Source organism: Sinocyclocheilus anshuiensis, unplaced genomic scaffold (assembly GCF_001515605.1).
Source record: "Sinocyclocheilus anshuiensis isolate Anshui unplaced genomic scaffold, SAMN03320099.WGS_v1.1 scaffold393, whole genome shotgun sequence".
In the NCBI taxonomy this organism is placed as follows: domain Eukaryota; kingdom Metazoa; phylum Chordata; class Actinopteri; order Cypriniformes; family Cyprinidae; genus Sinocyclocheilus; species Sinocyclocheilus anshuiensis.
In genome coordinates, this window is record NW_015536501.1 from 1,886,663 (window position 1) to 1,905,458 (window position 18,796).

The 18,796-nt window shown below is 37.5% G+C and overlaps 1 protein-coding gene across 2 annotated transcripts in view; it reads left to right on the plus strand.

Moving 5' to 3' along the window:
• grk3 (G protein-coupled receptor kinase 3) overlaps positions 1-17,437 on the plus strand; it is a 54,418-nt gene extending 36,981 nt beyond the window's left edge. The window contains exons 12-21 of one of the 2 annotated variants that reach the window (XM_016487536.1): positions 597-691; positions 1,965-2,072; positions 3,978-4,044; positions 6,298-6,398; positions 7,020-7,086; positions 8,000-8,095; positions 8,463-8,625; positions 10,252-10,388; positions 12,346-12,459; positions 13,899-17,437. In XM_016487536.1, the coding sequence (XP_016343022.1) occupies positions 597-691; positions 1,965-2,072; positions 3,978-4,044; positions 6,298-6,398; positions 7,020-7,086; positions 8,000-8,095; positions 8,463-8,625; positions 10,252-10,388; positions 12,346-12,459; positions 13,899-14,060 (1,110 nt within the window). In that variant the 3' untranslated portion in view covers positions 14,061-17,437. Of the gene's footprint in view, positions 1-596; positions 692-1,964; positions 2,073-3,977; positions 4,045-6,297; positions 6,399-7,019; positions 7,087-7,999; positions 8,096-8,462; positions 8,626-10,251; positions 10,389-10,494; positions 11,110-12,345; positions 12,460-13,898 lie in introns of those variants that run through there. The other variant, XM_016487546.1, reaches the window with a different exon arrangement.
• The last annotated feature ends 1,359 nt before the right edge of the window (positions 17,438-18,796 follow it).

The window sequence follows — 18,796 nt, forward strand, 5'->3', positions numbered from 1 at the left end:
GTTGTAAATACAACTTAACCGCTGATTTCTAGTCGTGTCCTCTTTTGGAAGGCCAAACAAAGCATTTTCGCTTTCACAATGAAACACACGGCGTCTCCACATGGCGGCGGCGGTGGCAGCAACAATAAAGTTAAGCCTTCTTTCTGTGCGTGAACATTTGGGCGGTGTTGTGCAAATCTTCCCACACAATGACGTAGACATGTGGGGGCGTGTTTAAACGAGGCGTTTTAGGAGGGCGTGGGCCAGTCTTAACTTTTATAAAGAACATCTCTTTGGGTTTGAGACTTTAGTCTTTGCAACTTTAGGGATCTTATCTATTCACGAACAGCTTTTAACACTCCAAAGAGAAAGGAAAACTTGAAATCGCATTATATGACCCCTTTAATATTTCAGATAAAAAAATAAAATTTCCTCCACAGAAAGTTTTACACTTGCTGTTTTTTCTCATTAAATGTACTCCATTTAATCACAGTGATGCTGTTTTTGTAGATGTTGCTTACAAAAAGACAGTCTGTTCTTTATCAGGCTCTTAAAAATATTTTTTTTGGACTGTTGGACGGTGTCCTAATCTCCACATCACTTTCTGTTCCTCACAGCCTGCAAATATCCTCTTAGACGAACACGGACATGTTCGCATTTCTGACCTGGGCCTGGCCTGCGATTTCTCCAAAAAGAAGCCTCACGCCAGCGTGTAAGTTCCTCTTCACAAAGCTTCAAAACCTTATCTTTTATTAGTGCAAAATAAAAGTGTCTGTTGTTTGGGGAAGGTGTGGTTGCTTCTGTTCTCTGACGATGCTTCTTTGAGCATACACAAGCTGTTTGTTGTTTCATACTCGTGCATATTGCAGCGTTTCTTTTTTTTTTTTTTTTTGCAGTCAGTTATGGAATCTTATACCACGGTCTAATCTGTTTTCTCTGTGCATGTATACAAATGCTTTTACCAACGAATTTCATATAAGCAGTCACGTTATACATGCATACAGTGTTTGCGCTCACATTTTCGCATACATTGTTTTGGCTAGGGTTATTTCAGTGTCCTTTCATCTGAATTGTTGTAATGAATCTCTTTATTTATTATTATTTCAATGGGTTTTTTATTTTAGAAACATTTCACATTTGAAGGGGACAATTAAGTATTTTTTTTAATTACCTCAGTGTACACTACTGTTCAAAAGTTCATTTGATCAAAAATGCAGTAAAACGTTAATATTGTGAAATATTTTTACAATTTAAATGAACTAATATTTTAATATATATTAAAAAGTACTTAATTCCTATGGTGGCAAAGCTGAATTGTCAGTGTCACATCCTTCAGAAATCATTCTAATATGCTGATTTGATGCAGCAGAAACATTTATTATTATTATCAATGCTGAAAAGTTTTTACTTTTTTAGTTCTTTGAATAGAACAAGGATTTGTTGAAAAAAAAAAAAAATTATATTATAACTGGCTTTCCTTTTTTATCAATTTATTATGTCCCTGCTGAATAGAAAATATGAATTTCTTTCTAAAAAGAAATCTTACTGTCCCCAAACTTTTGAATGGTGGTGTAATATTCAGACAAACTGATGTTTTCAAACCAAACCTCTGTCTCATGCACTGAAAGCAAGTTGTGGATATGACATCATAGCCGTGACCATTTTAACATATGACACCCAAGTTTACATGTCAACACCAATTCAATGCTCATTTCACATTCAAAGGGCCTGGACAGTTTTATTTATGAAATGTTCTCTCTTAAATATAGACAGTGCAATCTTAAAAGCACAGTAGCGAAAACATCCTGGTAAATGCAAAGGGTCAGAGAGAGGATGGAAAACCTTTTGTGTGTAATGTAGCAGTTGTTTATCTGTTTGTGTTATGTATGAGAATGAGCTTTGTTGTGTTTACAGTCAGTGTGTGCTCAGCCTGAGGGCTGTGTGTACGCTTTGAATTTAATGTGAATTAATTGCTGTGTTTGCAGAGGTACTCATGGCTACATGGCACCTGAGGTTCTGCAGAAAGGAACAGCGTATGACAGCAGCGCCGACTGGTTCTCTCTGGGCTGCATGCTGTTCAAACTCTTGCGAGGGTAAGACCGCCCTCTGCAGCGGCCCGCTCATGAATTCTTTATCTCTCTCTCTCTCTCTCTCTCTTTTAGTCTCTGTCTGTGTTTCTCACCTGTTTGATGTGGAGTGTAAAGTCTAAATGTCAGGGGTTTGGAAGTAGGAGGTCAGGAGCAGACATCATAGAGAAGAAAGACACCGAGAGTGGGGGTGGAGACCACTGAAACGGTTGCTAGGTAGAGAGTGGGGAGGGGGTGTAATGGGGGAGGAGTCTGGGGCATGTCTTTCCACTGAGTGTCATACGCACTTCAAAGCAGAATGGAAGCGGGTCAGAACAGGCTTGGAAACACACTATTTTTTTTAAACTTTACAAAACAAAAAACATGAATTCTATATGTATTCTATATACTCGATGTACATGTATATATTTATCAATATATATAAATGAATTATATGATTTTATAAATTAATTATATAAAATTATATAATTTATATATATATATATGCATGTGTGTGTGTGTGTGTATATATATATATATATATATATATAATTTAAATTTAAATACCATTTTAGTGATAATTTAATTATAAATATATATAATTGTAATCTTTTCAAGCATTATCATTTTAATTTATATCCACGTTTGTGTATGCAATGTATGTGTGGTGATTTATTTTAATTTATACAATGGTCTGTTTGAATACTGGATTCTGACTGGCTGGCAGGTGTGCATCAAAACCCTTTAATGCACAGGTAGTTCCAAGTCAGTTTAATCACCGTTCTATATTAATGTGCTGCTTTAATTGATGCACACACACACACACACACACACACACAGAGAGAGAGAGGTTGGAGATCGCAGATTGCGCTGTGCACACACAGAAACTTGTCAGCACTTCCCCGCGACTTTCATTAAAAAAATATCCTAGATTCTAGATAGCTACATTATATTCCTCAGCAACAAGGTGGTAAAATCACTGTTTTTGAAGAAATTAAACAGTTTAGTGGATTTGTGGATAGACGCGGGTAACACACACAACTCTCATTTTCTGTCATTTTTACCCATCTGGTCAAATGTTGCACTGCAAACAATAACAGCTTTAACTTGTCAATGCTGGAAAATGATGAAGGTATAAACGGGATAATGCATGGCTAGCTGTGCATTAAACGATTTCGCGTCAGGTGGTTCTTGGCCTCCATGTCGTGCATTAAAATAGTTTCATGCACAGCTAGCCATGCATAATCCCTTCCATAAATGTGTGTATGTGTGTGTAAATATAAATAAATTTTAATTATTATTTTTTTATTTTCAGTTATCATTTTAATTTGACTAGTTTTTTTAATAATTTTTATCTTTTTTTTATATTTTTGTTTATTTTATTCTTCTATTTTAGTATTTAAACTAGTTTTTTTTTTATGTGTGGTTTGTTAGGATAGGACAATATTTAGTAGAGATACAACTATTTGAAAATCTGGAATCTGAGGGTGCAAAAAAATCTAAATATTGAGAAAATCGCCTTTAAAGTTGTCCAAATGAAGTCCTTAGCAATGCATATTACTAATCAAAAATTAAGTTTTGATATATTTACAGTAGGAAATTTACAAAACATTTTCATGGAACATGATCTTTACTTAATATTCTAATGATTTTTGGCATAAAAGAAAAATCGTTCATTTTGACCCGTACAATGTATTTTTGGCTATTGCTACAAATATACCCTTGCTACTTAAGACTGGTTTTGTGGTCCAGGGTCACAAATGCTTGTGTCTCACGATCAGTGACTGAGATTGAAACTTTTTCGAACTCTCATGGAAACCCCCCTCCCGCCTACATGTCACTGCTAAATCACTATGTGTGTCTTCTCTATGACGTTGCGAGGCTAAGCATTTTGTATTTAGTTACGTGAACTCAGTTTCTTCTCTTCTGCAGGCACAGTCCATTCAGGCAGCACAAGACCAAAGACAAACATGAGATCGACCGCATGACTCTTACCATGGTGAGAAACCAAAGCGGCGTCTTTCTCTGTTGTTTGTCTTTATGTACCTTCACACATGATCACGTATATATGAGAGTGCTCTGATTTAAGTTTCTTGGTGCAGGATGAAAAATCCCATCAAAAAATTAGGCCAGGAACTACCTAGAAGATCTTAGCAACCACCCAGTTCTTAGTTATAGCTTTAAAGACTTCAATTGAATCTTATTTACAAATGCTGTAACAGTTCAAACTGGTGATTAACAGATAGTGCTGTGAAACAGGAGATGGATAAATGAGCCACAGCTTTCCATGTAAGTGAAGAGGGAACATTTCATCACAGCAGCACCTGTGCGTTTACACCCACTGTTTAACAAGAGAAAGCTAATGGAGAGGAATTTGCATCCACGCTTTGCATTTACTGTCCTCCTCTCAACCATCACAGTAATTTAGTCCTCATCGAGCTGCCACGCTCTTGACTGTTGTACAGTCACTAGAAAGGAAGTCACTTGTTTTTAATGCTGATTTTGTGGTTTCCCTTCAAAATGAAGACACAATTGAGCTGCCTACTTAGGCGTCAATGATCCCAAGGCAAAATTGTGCTACTTTCTGAGACATCTTGTTTTGATTAAAAGGAAAAGCAGCCCCAGTCCAAAAATACATTGTGCAACTTAGCGGATGAAGTCAATGCAAATGTCAGTTATGAATGTATTTTTTATTCTCGTTAGAGTATCAAATAGCTTGCTCAGAAACATGTCAGACTTTATTTTGCTGCCCATGAAAAATCTAGTCAGAAATCGGCAGAAAAAGCTTTCAATTTCCAAGCAGATGTTCACCCAGCAGAGACGTTAAACAGTTTTCCTCTGACCAGCAAGATGATCGTGTTTTGTTTGTGAACTGGAACACAGAGATTATGGGCCAAGACTGAGTGTTCAGAGGTCTTTTTTTTCATAATTTCCAAAAGTAAATCTTTTTTTTTTTTTAATCCTGGTGAAATAAAAGCTGTTCAGTGGACGCAGAGCAATTTTGGCACAATTTAGCTATTAAGGTTTGTTTTTGGATGCCAACCTCACAGGGAAAATTATCTCCAAATTTCATTAGTCAAGGATTTAGAAGGTAAAAAGGTAAGGTAAGGATTTACAGTAAAAATGGTAATATTGTGAAATATTATGAAATATTTAAAATAACTATTGTCTGTTTGAATATATTTTAAAATGTGATTTATTCCTGTGATGCAAAGCTGAATTTTCAGCACCATTACTCCAGTCTTCAGTGTAGCATGATCCTTCAGAAGTCACTCTGATATGCTGATTTGGTGCTTAATTTAATTTTTTATTATCATCAATGTTGAAAACAGTTGTACTGCTTAATGTTTTTTGGAAACCATTTTTTTCAGGGTTTTCTGATGAAGAGAAAGTTCAAAATAACATTTATTTGAAACTGTAATGTTTTATAACATTTTAAAGGGGTCATATAATGCTACATGCACTTTTACAAGTTGTTTGAACTGAAATGTGTGTTGGCAGTGTGTGTACACAACCACCCTATAATGATAAAAATCCACCCAGATATCAACTTGTGAAAAATGGGCATCCTATGACCCCTTTAAATGTATTTACTGTCGTAAATCAGTTTTAGGTGTCCTCCTTGTATATACGTATCAAAAAGAAATCTTACTGACCCCAAACTTTGGAACAGTACTGTATACAGTACATTTTGCATTGAGTGAGGAACTAAAGACCAGAATATTGTTGAGACTTGAAGCTGGACTCTTTTGACTCAAACACACTCGCAAGTACAGCAACAAGCTACCACTCAGAAAACCTTAGCATCTATAATGCAATGCCCTGTTATTTAGTTCAGTGTTATGGTGAATGTACCTGACAGCCTGAACTGAGTGAAGTTTATTTGTCTGCATTTACTGTGACTTTGGTGAACGTTGACCTTGATTTGAATGTGCAGTTGGCACTGCCTATTACGTAAGAGAATTGTTTTGGTTGTCCTCACATTCATTTGTATGATTGTGAGGATATTTAAATACTGCTAAGCACTCTGTACTGTTAATGCTCTGTTGATCTAGATGGCTACTGGAACGTTTGCTGTTCCAGCATATTTGCATTTTACTAATGAATGTTCAGTGTAACTGATGGGGAAAGCTAATGAAACAAAAGCAAACATCACGTGAAAGTCAAACACCAGCCGACATGGCATAAAGTCATGTTTAACGAGATATCAGTCAAGCTCATGAGCCGCTTCCTGTTCCTTCTCTCTCATCAGAATGTGGAGTTGCCTGACTCCTTCTCACCTGAGCTCAAGTCCCTCTTGGAAGGACTCTTACAACGAGACGTCGCCAAAAGATTGGGGTGTCTAGGACAGGGGTAAGTCAAAATCTGTAATACTTAGACATTTTATCAGATGTGTATTTGGTTTGTAGTGAACTATCCAAATTAAAAAAAAATGTTTTTGATGCCACTTGTCCAAATGAAGTGACAGTCTGAATTAAATCTTTTAAACTTATAAAAGACAGAAGGACATGCTGGGAATTATTTGCAGCTCGTTCTGAATTGCTGACACCTGCTGGTCAAAAGTGGTGATAGTTGATAATACACCCTATTTTTCCTGGATACATACAATATACTCATGCAAAGCAATTTATAGCTATATCTATGTAGCAAATCTCAGTTTATTTTTGTTGCAAACTAACTACATTATCACCCATCTCTTTAAATAAAGTTTGATATACAAGTATGTCTAACTTTATCTGCTTACATACAATATACTCATGTAATGCGATTTGTACTGTATTATCATTGCAGCATGCAAACTATATTATTGTCCAGCTCTAATCTGCTAAATGCAACTATAAGACATGCAAATGTTAAGATTTTAGAAACATCAACATCATGATTTTCTGTAAAGCTGCTGTGAAACAATGTGTTGTGTGAAAAGCACTTTACAAAAGTATTTGACTTGAATGTGATCTCTTTTATGCTCTGTAGGGCGTCAGAGGTAAAGGAGCATGTGTTCTTCAAGGGAATCGATTGGCAGCAGGTCTATCTTCAGAAGGTGAGACCTTCGACCTTGTTTTCGGTATCAGCCCTGTTGAAGTACTCGTATCATACACTCTGATAGAATAAGAGGTTTTGTGTAATTGCAATTTATAACTGATCTGATTTAGAGTCCAGATGATGAACTAGTCATTCAGCAATCGATTAGCAAGCCTCAGATTTTTTCTTTTTAGTGGTGCTGCTTTAATAGGAATTAATTTAGATGAACATCATCGCGGAGAGTGTTAGAGTGCTGACAGTGGCTGTTAGCATACTAAAATCCTCTCTAGGAAGTTGTGACTCTAATTTCATTCCCTTTACAGCACCATTGGAACCAGCATCAAAGCACAAAGCCAAGCCTTCAATGATACATTTTCATAAGACAATTACTGTCAGACCTCAAATCACTTCCTGTGAGCAGTGTTCCCGTTAGTGTGCACAATCTGTAGATCTCTGTGTTATGAGGACTATAATAGTTTTCTGACATAAAAGGTCATTGAGCTTGTGGGGTGAAACAGTCAGGCTCTACAAGTAAAAGCTCCATTCATTTTATCCATAGGACAACTGATTTTAAATGATAACTTAATAACCTTTGAAGAAAGACTTACTGTGAGTTTAGAGATTGTAATTCAATGGTGTATGCATCCATTCACATTATTTTAATATATATTAAGTTTGTGTTGAAAAATTACATTACCCATGTTGCTGTACAGAAAATTTCATGCCAAACAAATCAGTAACAGTAACAAATCACGCCAAAAGATCTTGCTGGGAACACTCATGTAATCGTAATTGAGTCAGACTCATTATGCTGTTATATAATGTATATAATCAAAATTTTTAAATGATCAGTTTTATAATCGTCCATCATTTTGCAAGATGAACTAGTTAATTTTGAATGTTTTTTCTCTGCATCTTTTGTTTGGTTGCAGTACCCCCCACCCCTCATTCCCCCCAGAGGAGAAGTCAACGCTGCAGACGCCTTTGACATCGGCTCCTTCGACGAGGAGGACACCAAGGGAATTAAGGTAAAAACCAGTAACCGTGGGACCAAACTTTTCACTTATTCCACTTGGTGCTCAAGGCTGATGTCCTTGCTTCAGCTCAGTGACCATCAAAGTGGACTACTTAGTAGGTCTTTAAGTGGAGCCTAGATTGCGTCCAGCACTGAGAGAACCGTATAAAATCTAAGAGCACTTGAGCTTGTGTTTCATGCTTTAAAAACTGGAGGACTTTTCCACTATGCTGTGAGCATGTTAAATGACTCCCTAATAGCCAGAATTTGACTTCTAGCATAAAGTCTGGTCTACATTGCAACTTTATCTCTGCCCACTTAGACAAGATGAGACTGTCTGAATTGAAAGTAATTGTAGTCTTTGTCCCTCTCCTTTTCAGCTGCTTGACAGTGATCAGGAGCTCTATAAGAACTTTCCGCTGGTGATCTCTGAGCGCTGGCAGCAGGAGGTGGCCGAGACGGTGTATGATGCCGTCAATAGCGACACGGATAAGAACGAGGCGCGCAAGCGGGCCAAAAACAAGCAGCAGGGCCATGAAGAGGGTGAGACACAGCACATAAATTGTTGTATTTATTCTGCAAACCCCCCCCCCCAATTCGCATTAATATATGATGGCTTATTATTCAAATATTATTTTAGATTTTATGTATTTATGTACTATTTATGTTTTGATATACACTGTCATTCAAAAGTTTTGGGTAAGTGCAATTTTTAATGTTTTTTTTTAAAGTTTGTTTATAAAGGCTGGTATTTATTGGATCAAACATAGTAAAATCAGTAATATTGTGAAATATTATTACAATTTAAAATAACTGTTTTCTATTTTACTTTATTTTAAAATTTAATTTATTCCTGTAATTGCAAGCTGAATTTTCAACATCATTACTCCAGTCTTCATGTACTCCAGTCACATGATCCTTCAGAAATCATTCTAATAATATGCAGATTTGTTTCAGGATTCTTTGAAAAGAAAGTTCAAAAGAACAGCATTTACAGCATAATTAAAAAATTATTTTGTAATATTATAAATGACTTTACTGTCACTTTGGATCAATTTAGAGCTAAAAGAATGTATTTAAAAGTATATCTTTTTTTTTTTTTTAATTCTTACCCCAAACTTTGAATGAAAGTGTAACTGTAATATTTTTTTATATTTAATTATTTTTAATTTTGTATATTTTATAGTTAGTTTTTTTTATCTATAGCCAAGTATTTGGTTTTGAATCTTGAAATATAGCCCCGATACTGCTTTGTGAAATTTGTCCAATAATAAGCTAACATATATGTATAGCAGCGCTTCCTGTGCAGTGAATAGATATTTAGAAGATTATATTTCTTAGAGAAATCTTTTCATATACACAACATTTGTGACTAGTGAGAGGTGTCATGGCAATGTACACAGAACAGCTGGTTGCAAAATGCTGTTTGTAAACATCCTGTTTGCTCTTATTCATCAGACTCTCATTTTCTGACTGTATTTTGGACTTCCAGAAGGTCACGAAACCTAATGAATGGCCGCTCCAGGCATCTTGTCGTCTGCAGCACCCGGTCATTTACCCATGTTTTAAGCCGGTCCAAAAGATAATGTTTTCTGGTAGAAACTACAGAATTGACAAGCAGTAATTTCACACAGTGGTGCAGAGAGAAGAAAATGGCCTCTGCTACGGTAGTGCTACATTCTCCAGCATGAATTAAAGGCCCGGACTGACGTCAGCTAATCGGCTTTCACGGGTCCAGCGTCAGTTCCGTCAGCGACCTCGAGGAGAGGCCTGAACCCTATGTACTTCTCATGCAGTGCTGGTGCCACATGCTTCCCTCAAGGGAAAGACACAGAACCCATCACATGACCGACTGTGCGAGGGTCAGAAATAGATCTGAAAAAGCCAGTGTAATTTAGCAAACACAGAGTTAATCGTTTGCGTCATGACCCCAGGATACGAGCACGGGAGTCGTGAACAGGAATTCAAGTGGGTTAAATCTGAGAGAGAGTTAAAAGAATTGATGACCCAGCATTTATTCACTGTCATCTCTTTCCAAATGTGACTTTCTTTACAAAAAATATAATATGAATGAGAATGTCCCAAAGATGCTGAATTTGAAGTTAATGCAATTATTCCAAAATGGCATTGAGTGTTATGTGACTGCGTGTGTCTGTGGTGTTTGTGCAGACTATGCGCTGGGGAAGGACTGTATCATGCACGGCTACATGCTAAAGCTAGGAAATCCCTTCCTGACACAGTGGCAGCGGCGATATTTCTACCTGTTCCCCAACCGCGTCGAGTGGAGAGGTGAAGGAGAGTCTCGGGTGAGTGTTTTTGTGTGTTTTGTTTGCTCTTAGCATCTGTATAAAGGGTTAAAAGGCCTTTTTTTTTTTTTGAGAATGAACATGCCTGTGTGTCCCTACGCTGTAGGAACATTGGACTAAAACATTAAAAAAACGTAAATTCAAGGTGAGTCTGGTGCATTTTAGCTGATTCCCCCTCTCCTTTAAATTTCATTGTTCATTGCAGAGCAGGAAATATCAAGATTTTGATAAAAATTCTAAGAAGAAGGCAAGGAGGAATCACATCACTTTATGTAAACCCTACATCGTCCTCCACCCTGCTCCGAAATTCCCATAGTGACGCAGGTTCACCTGCAGCCTAAACCATTGAGACACCCACCTCTCCTTTTAATATCCTCTGCTTCTTTCCACTGCTGAACCAAACCTCAGTCTTCTCCCATCCGGAGGAAGCGTTTGCGCTCAGATCTGTGTAATGTAGAAGTAGGTCACTGCAGGTTCCCTGGGGCAAGAGAGTTTCTGCCCTGATCTGTAACTAAGATAAAGAAGTGCAGATTTTGCCAGTTTCCTGCATTTTTAACTCCCAGAGTCCCTGAATCTTCGATCTGAAGGGTAAATGCACTTCCTGTGGAACATGTTGGAGAGGAGATGTATGGAAACGGATGGAAAGGGAGGCCACTCGCAAGTCAGATTTGCAAGCAGTGATGCTTATACTTGACTACATTGTAGTTGTTCTGTTTTCTCAATTTTAGAGAGCCAGTTTGGCTTTAATTGTCATTCATTCATTATTTATTTGATTTTAAAGTTCTATAATGTTTTTGAACTTATGTCAGACACCATTCATTCATTAATTAATTTTATGTATGGTCAGTGTTGCACCCATCCTGTCTGTTTCAAATAAAACTTGTTAATATTATTATTGTTTTTAATTTAATATTAATTTCACTGGATTATACAGAAGTAGCCATTGTGACATGGTGATTTAATATTTAAAATAAATATTGTTGTATAATTACAGTAATATAAAATTGATCATACAGCCCAACCTTAGTATATGTTATATTATGTAATAATATAACACTGTAATAATCAGTACATTCCTAGTTTTTTATGTTGTAATATAGTGTATTTAAAATAATTTTCTATTCTAACAGCTGGAAAAAATTAACAAATGTTTATTTTATTTATTTATTTTTATTTTATTTTTACTTAAATTTTAATTTAAAATTAAGCATTTTAATTGACTACTATCAATGCCATTTTATATATACTGTATAAAAAATATATATATATAAAACATAGAATATATATATATATGTATATAAAGCTAGGGATGCACAGATCAATTTTTGTTTTATATATATATATATATATATATATATATAACATGGATATAAACATAGAATTCATTTGTTTGTCATTTCATAAAATTGATCTGTGCATCCCTAGCTTTATGTTGTTATACAGTGTTATTTGAAAATCGTTTCATGTTCTTGCAGCCGAACAGTGAACAAAATGCTTCTTAGGAAAAAACACTGGATGTCTAAGTCTTCACACAGAAGCGCACTTTAAATCAAGGTCTTTAGAAACCAGACTGAATGTGGTACGTGTCATTTAGAGGGAAAACATTTGTACAGAAGTGAAATTACTTCCATTATCCTCCAGTCTGATGGGAATCGGGTATCCGCGATCAGACGGTTACATGAGATGCTGTGTCTGCGGCCCGCTGTACCACCACTGACTCATTGAGTACAAGAACAGCTTGTCATCCGTGTCTTTGCTCCCTCGTAGCCCCAGACAACCTCTAGAATTTCTACCACAGTGTAAATGACGCCGATAGATGCGTATACCTCAAGCATAGGGTAAAATCCCAGCCATACAGAGCTAGCAGGTAGCATGGAGTGTTCCTCTTGAACACAGTAGGATAGTCTGTGAGAAGACTCTTACAGGAACGCACTAATTAGTCTTTCCTCCCCCCCAGCAAAACCTGCTGACCATGGAGCAGATCGTGACCGTGGAGGAGACGCAGATCAAGGACAAAAAGTGCATCCTGCTGAGGATCAAAGGAGGGAAACAGTTTGTCCTGCAGTGCGAGGTAGGGCACCTTCATGCTGTTCTCACAGTCTCGTCGAGGGATTCCCTCTTCCCCTTTTCTTGCATGATCTTGCTTCACTTTTATTGTTCCCTATGCCTCTTTTTCAAACTCTTGTGTTTTATTATAAATTAATACATGAGTTAATGTAAAAATAAATAAAAAATTCAATTTTAACAAATTCACACATTTACTATTTAAATAATATCATATATGAGATTCAATATTGTAATCAATAATAATACACAATTAATAATAAATATTACATAGCGAATGTTACTGTTATTTTATGGCCTTGCTTTTCTTAGAAAAGAGAACTTTGGTTTCAGTCACAAAAATAAGGCAGAAAATGTAAAGCACCGCCCCTGCGGTCTGCTTATACACGATAATGTAAAATTTATTGAGATTAATATAATTAAAGGGGTCATATGATGCGATTTCAAGTTTTCCTTTCTCTTTGTACAATTAATAATAAATGGTACCTAGTGTTTGTTACTGTTATTTTATGGTCTTTTTTTCTCACAAAAGAAAATAAATCTTTGGTTTTAATCGCAAATATAAGGCAGAAGAGCTAAATCCTTGCCTCTATTATGTATTTTATATATGATCATATAAAATTAAATTATTTAATTTACTGGATTATGCAAAAGCAAGCCATGACAACATGGTTGTTTATTTTTCATTTATTTATGTTTTTTTTTTAATAAATAAATAACCACAGTACCAGTACCACAGTATATGCTTTTGGTCATGTTGCCCAAACTTCCCATGTGTTCCCTTATGTTTGCTCTTGTGTTACTTCCTACTTTTTCAGAAAAAGTAATACACAGCCTTTATGGAGTTCTTATGTGTGATATTAAATTTAAATATTTAATTGACTAGATAATCCAATAAAGATGGATTGTGCAGAAAAAAGCAGGGCCTCTGTGGGTTCTGTGTGTGCTGCTGTGAACTTCTGTTCTAGAAAACTTCCTTTATCTTTTTGAGTCTGTTTTGTGGGAAATATTTTTTCCCATCTTTTTTTTTTGCAGACCTTAGTGAACATTAATCTGAAATTAAACCTCATAATATGCTGATTTGAAATGGTTTTTATGGGCAGCTCATGCCATACAAATATCTCTCACATCGAGCCTTAAGCTCGATTGATTCCAATCCAGTTTGACTTTTGCATGCTAATGATACTCTAGGCACAAAAGCATACCAAAATATTGGTGCAAAATACATTGAATAAAATATAGTTTAATTTAACTCCATGAAGTGGCTTTCACAATGCAGTCTGGTATTGCCTTATCCACAAAAGAAAGACATTTTCTGCAGTATTTTAAATTTTGCATCCAAAAGTGCTGACTAGGTAGCTCACTAGCGTTTTCAAAGTTCTTGATATATAAAAAAATCATAAAGCAGCTGAGACTGAATTGCTAATGTTATTTTACTTCTCACAGAGCGACCCAGAGTTCGTACAGTGGAAGAAGGAGCTCACCGAAGCGTTCACAGAGGCCCAGAAGCTGCTGCGTCGTGCCCCCAAAGTCATTGGCAAGGGGCGAACCAATGTGGTGGAACTGTCCAAACCTCCACTCGCGCACCGCAACAGCAACGGCCTGTGAGCCGCCCACCTCCCGCCGCCCTTGTCCACCACTCCTCTCCATCCTCTTCATCGACACACACAGGCACATGCTCTCACACTCTCTCTCTCCCAGCAAAACGCTTGTCCAGTACCATTAGGCTTCCCAACCGGCACAGCGAGCTGCCATATGGTCCGTCTCGGAAGGTTCTGCTGCACGGCCCTGCTGTTCCTCAACTGTTCGTCAATCAAATGCACACACACACAGTTCCTGGGCTGGGTGTCACTCCAGGATAATGTTAAAGAACAATCGGTGATGCCAGTGCTGAATCTGGGACCTCTTTTTGACCAGTGGAGCAGGCTGGGATACTTCGCCCCTTTTGTGAGCATGTCGTTCCTTCTGTGATCCCCACGTTCTCCTTGAACACGCCGGCATGCTCGTATATTAGCAAAGAAAGAGGCCTCTGCTGTAACAATGTCCACTTGGAGCTTCTCTTTAAAGTGGCAGTGTACTAGAGCCGGACAGTATCAGTACCTCTGCTAGAGGGAAACTAGAGCCATGCGGCCTGAGAGATCTAATCAAATGGAAACAATCTCAAAAAACGATGGCTTAAACGATATCACTCCCGTTGTCTTTCATGTCCTTTGTGGGAACGCCAAGGCCACCTCACTGACTGCCATTCTTGAAGCATATGCTTTGGACCACTTTGTCAACATAGTGGGCGCATGGCATGCATGCCGTTTTATGCTAAACGGACTCTGATTTGTGGACTGTTGTGGCACCCGACCTTCGGGATGAACTTGTAAAGTACAGAATTCTTCGACACTTCCTTAATATTCGCTGACGGATTGAACGAACTGCAACGGCGAGTGTTGTGCACATCCAATTTGAGCTCTCAGAGGACTACGTACAGTGTAAAAATTAGGGAGCGTTTTTCTTTCTGTTTTATTTTTTTTTGGTGCTCAGCCCTTGTAAACACCAAACTTGGTTGGGTTGCTCACGTGCATTAAGTGTGTGTACTTGTGCGTGTACACGATGCAAAAAGTAGGTGTTGTCGCTTTAAAGGAAATTCCCCGATATTTTCACCAGGAAGAACTGTTTTCTTTCACCTTGAATGTATTTTTGTTTCTCTTTTTTGTTTGTTTGTTCGTGGGTGGAGTGATTTACGCTGCTTGACACAATGGGTAGGAACGTGGCTGGACGTTTGCTAAGACACAAACTCAACCCCTCCCCCTAAACCCACAGAAGTGCAAAAAGTGCCAATGAAATAAACGTTCGACTTGAGACACCTGAGAATTCCTCGAGTCCAGGCCGCGTCCCCTCCATCTCCCTGTGAACGGACCCCGAGAACAGTGTTAGAAACAGAACGCACAGAATAAAAACTGAACTGCAGACCTCCAATCGCGTTCAAGGACGCCAATGGACGGTTGACGATGCATGGTGTCTCGGTTAGAGGGACCACTTGGAAAGAAAAAAACAGCAGCAGCATCCCTGGAGTCTTTTATCCGACTGTATATATGAATCCTTTCTCTGTGCATCTACAGTATAATCTTCTTGACAATGTTTGCATATATGGCGAATTTCTGTCTCTGCCTGTCTGTGTTTGTCCCTATGTCTCAGCTTGGGGGTGGGCGGGGTTCACATCTGTCAATCAATCGGCGGGCGTGTGCAAACCTCAGGCTGAGAACTGTGCGTACGCGCCTCTTTTAGGACCATCGGTGTGAGAGTGGAGAGTCGGATGGCTTATCTCATAATGAGGTGCGAGGAGGTCTTCTGTCTGTCTCTCGTGTGTTTCGCCATTATCCATTCACGGCAGGCAGACCGTTATTCAGTATGATGATAGTAGGACACTTGTGCTCGCAGGTGTTCAGAAAGGTGGGCTGCTTGGATCGCGGAAGGAGAGACAACTTAAAACCGTTTGTTGTAAGGCTTGATTTAAATATAGTTTAAATTTTTATATTGTTTTGAATGTGACGCAAATGCAGATTTCTATAGATTACATATTTTTTGGAGTATGTTATGTGCATTTATTTTGGTCTTTTTTTTGTGGAATGGAAAAACAAGCACAGCTTAACAGGCATGAGGTGATTTTAAAGGAGTGTTTTCTTCATTCAGGTTCTTTTTTTTTTCCATGCAGTAATTTTCTTTTTCTACGACTCCATTCGGTGCATTTCGAGTGATTTGCATGCGGTGCTCTGCAGAAATCGCAGGGTTTTGGGAGTCGATCAGTTTTTGTAGCCTTTAAGTGTTGGGGAGGTGCCATCCTGAGGGTGCCGTTCAAGGGTTTTATTTTGAAACCAAAATTACTTGTTTTGAAATATATATCACTGCACTTTTTCCACCACGCTTCATGAGCTGACGAAAAAAAATGTGCCAAACGACTGTAGGAGAATGTCCTTGAACCATTGAAAAGCTTGCACGATGCTCGCCAGCTGTTTCCGAGACTAAAATTGGTACGTTTTAATGAGCGAGTGGCGGCGAGTTTGAGAAAGGGTACAAAAATGTGACCAAATTCAGGTGACGTGGAACAAGTGGGCCGCGAGGCAAACGATCTGACGTCATTGACGATATGCCTCAAAGCTACTGACCGGCGACGGCCGGTATCGTGTTTTGAAACTGCTAGCCCATTTCTCAAAAAAAGGGTGGCACCTCCGCCAGTCCTAAATATCCATGTTTTATTCAGGGGTTTTATATTTTATTTTAACGGTAGCTTTTCAGTCACTTCGTCAGTGTTTGCTTCATTCAATTGCTTGTGTGTCTGTTCCGTAGCGGTGAATTTTGTGTGTGGGCGAACGCAGGTTTCGAAACGCAAGAGGGCGATTGATAGGAAGGAAAAAAAGAAAAACATGCTAACAAAAATCTAAGTATATATGTGTATATGAAATGAAAACAAATGAGCTTAGGTTTATTTAAAAGACTTTACGACGTAGACACAAAAAAATTGACTCGGGAAGGGATCGGTTTCGATGTGCGTTCAACTATTTGTGGTGAAGAATCAGCTCAGATCTTGCACATAAAAGTTTAGATATTGTACCTACGAGTTACAGATTATTATTTTTGTTGGTTTAATACTGGTCTCTCTTGCTCTCTTTCATATTTATTGTCTGGTCGGGGAGCTAGTCCCGTTGGTTTACCTAGAGCACGGAGCTGTCGAGTATCCGGGTTTACAGTCAACCGAAACTCTTTTTCATGTGCCACAAACAAACGCAAATACTACTGTCTGGGGTTATTACCGTTATGGTTATGATGATGATGATGATGATGATGGTGGTTATAATAATTATTGATAATATTATTCAATGAATGATAATTGTTATTAAAATTAATTTCTTTTGTTTTTGTTTTTTAGAACAGCTAGGAACATGTGTGTTGGACTGCTTATAAAAACAGTTCAGAAATAAAAGCCCCTTTTTCGTGTTGCCATGCCTGTTGTCTCCATGCTTTCAAGCCGCTTCATTTTGGGATTTATCCTGTTTGTATCAGAACGAGGACACTTGTTCGATTTAAACTAACTCTTCAGTATGAGATTTATAAACTTAAACCTCCATTAGCCAACTTTCAGGGCATGTTAAAGCCATTTGGAAGGACTGCGGCCAAGTCTCCTCACTGGAGCTCAGTGTGACTGAGCAGTGCATTAGTGTTCTGGAGTAAACACTCCTCTCTTGGACATCCTTCTCTATCCTGCAGCTATAATCAAAGCTCAAATGATTCGAAGGTTTCTTGAGGTTTATTATCCTCGCCGTATTGTAATATCTGTCCTTGTTTACTTCTCTGAATGGGAAAAGGCTAAATGGTGTTTTAAACTGCACCGGCCTTGAAAGTATTTGGACACTCGAGTCGCAATGTCTAAATGTCATTAGATAAGAAAATCAAACCGAGTAGCATCTGTGCTCAAATGCTGCTAGACCTGTTGATTAGTTTTTCATAAACAGTTTGTGCTTTCTGTAAAGTAAATGCTGTTATGCAATTACAATAATACATTTTTAAAGTCAACATGAAATCAACATTTTTTTCATGCATTTGTAATGTTTTGTCAGTGATTCAAATGAAAATGTCTATAATCTTTCATCAAAATGGAAACATCTGGTCACCGACTTTTTCACGATACTGTCAATTCCTGATACATCAGCGGTTCTCAACCAGTGGGCCGGACCCAGTGATTGAAAATGAGACAAAAGAAGCATTAAAATAACAACTAAACAATTTTTTTTTTTGGGGAAGAACCAGTTCCTAGTGCTTTGAAAAATCTGGCTATATGAGGTTGCCTAATTTTAAAACTGAAAAAAGTCATATAAATAAGTGTGTATAACTCCTTGGCCACTTCATGAAGAAAATACATTTTTCTCTTTAGGCCAAGTACCAAACTAGTTTGGTAACCCATTACATAAGGAGGAAACAATGTTTCCTCTCTTGTTTAATGGGTTATTAAACATAGATTTTTAAAAAGATATATTAATACATTAAATCACAAACCAACTGTGAAAACCCATAAAACGATGAGGCCTTCAAATATTGTTGTGAACAATTATTTTTGACTGCGTTTTTTTTTTTTTTTAATAAGACTTTAAATGTCTGATAAATCTTTTTTTTTTTTTTTATGAAAACTTGGTGCCATAACACAATAGCCATGTTTACATGCATCAAAATAATTGGATTATAATCAGATTGGACTGAAAAGCCTTCATATAAAAAACACATCAGATTAGAAGGGATGGTGTAGACCTGAAATAGTATCAATAGGAAAAAAAATCAATCATGTAAACACTTGTATCTGACTA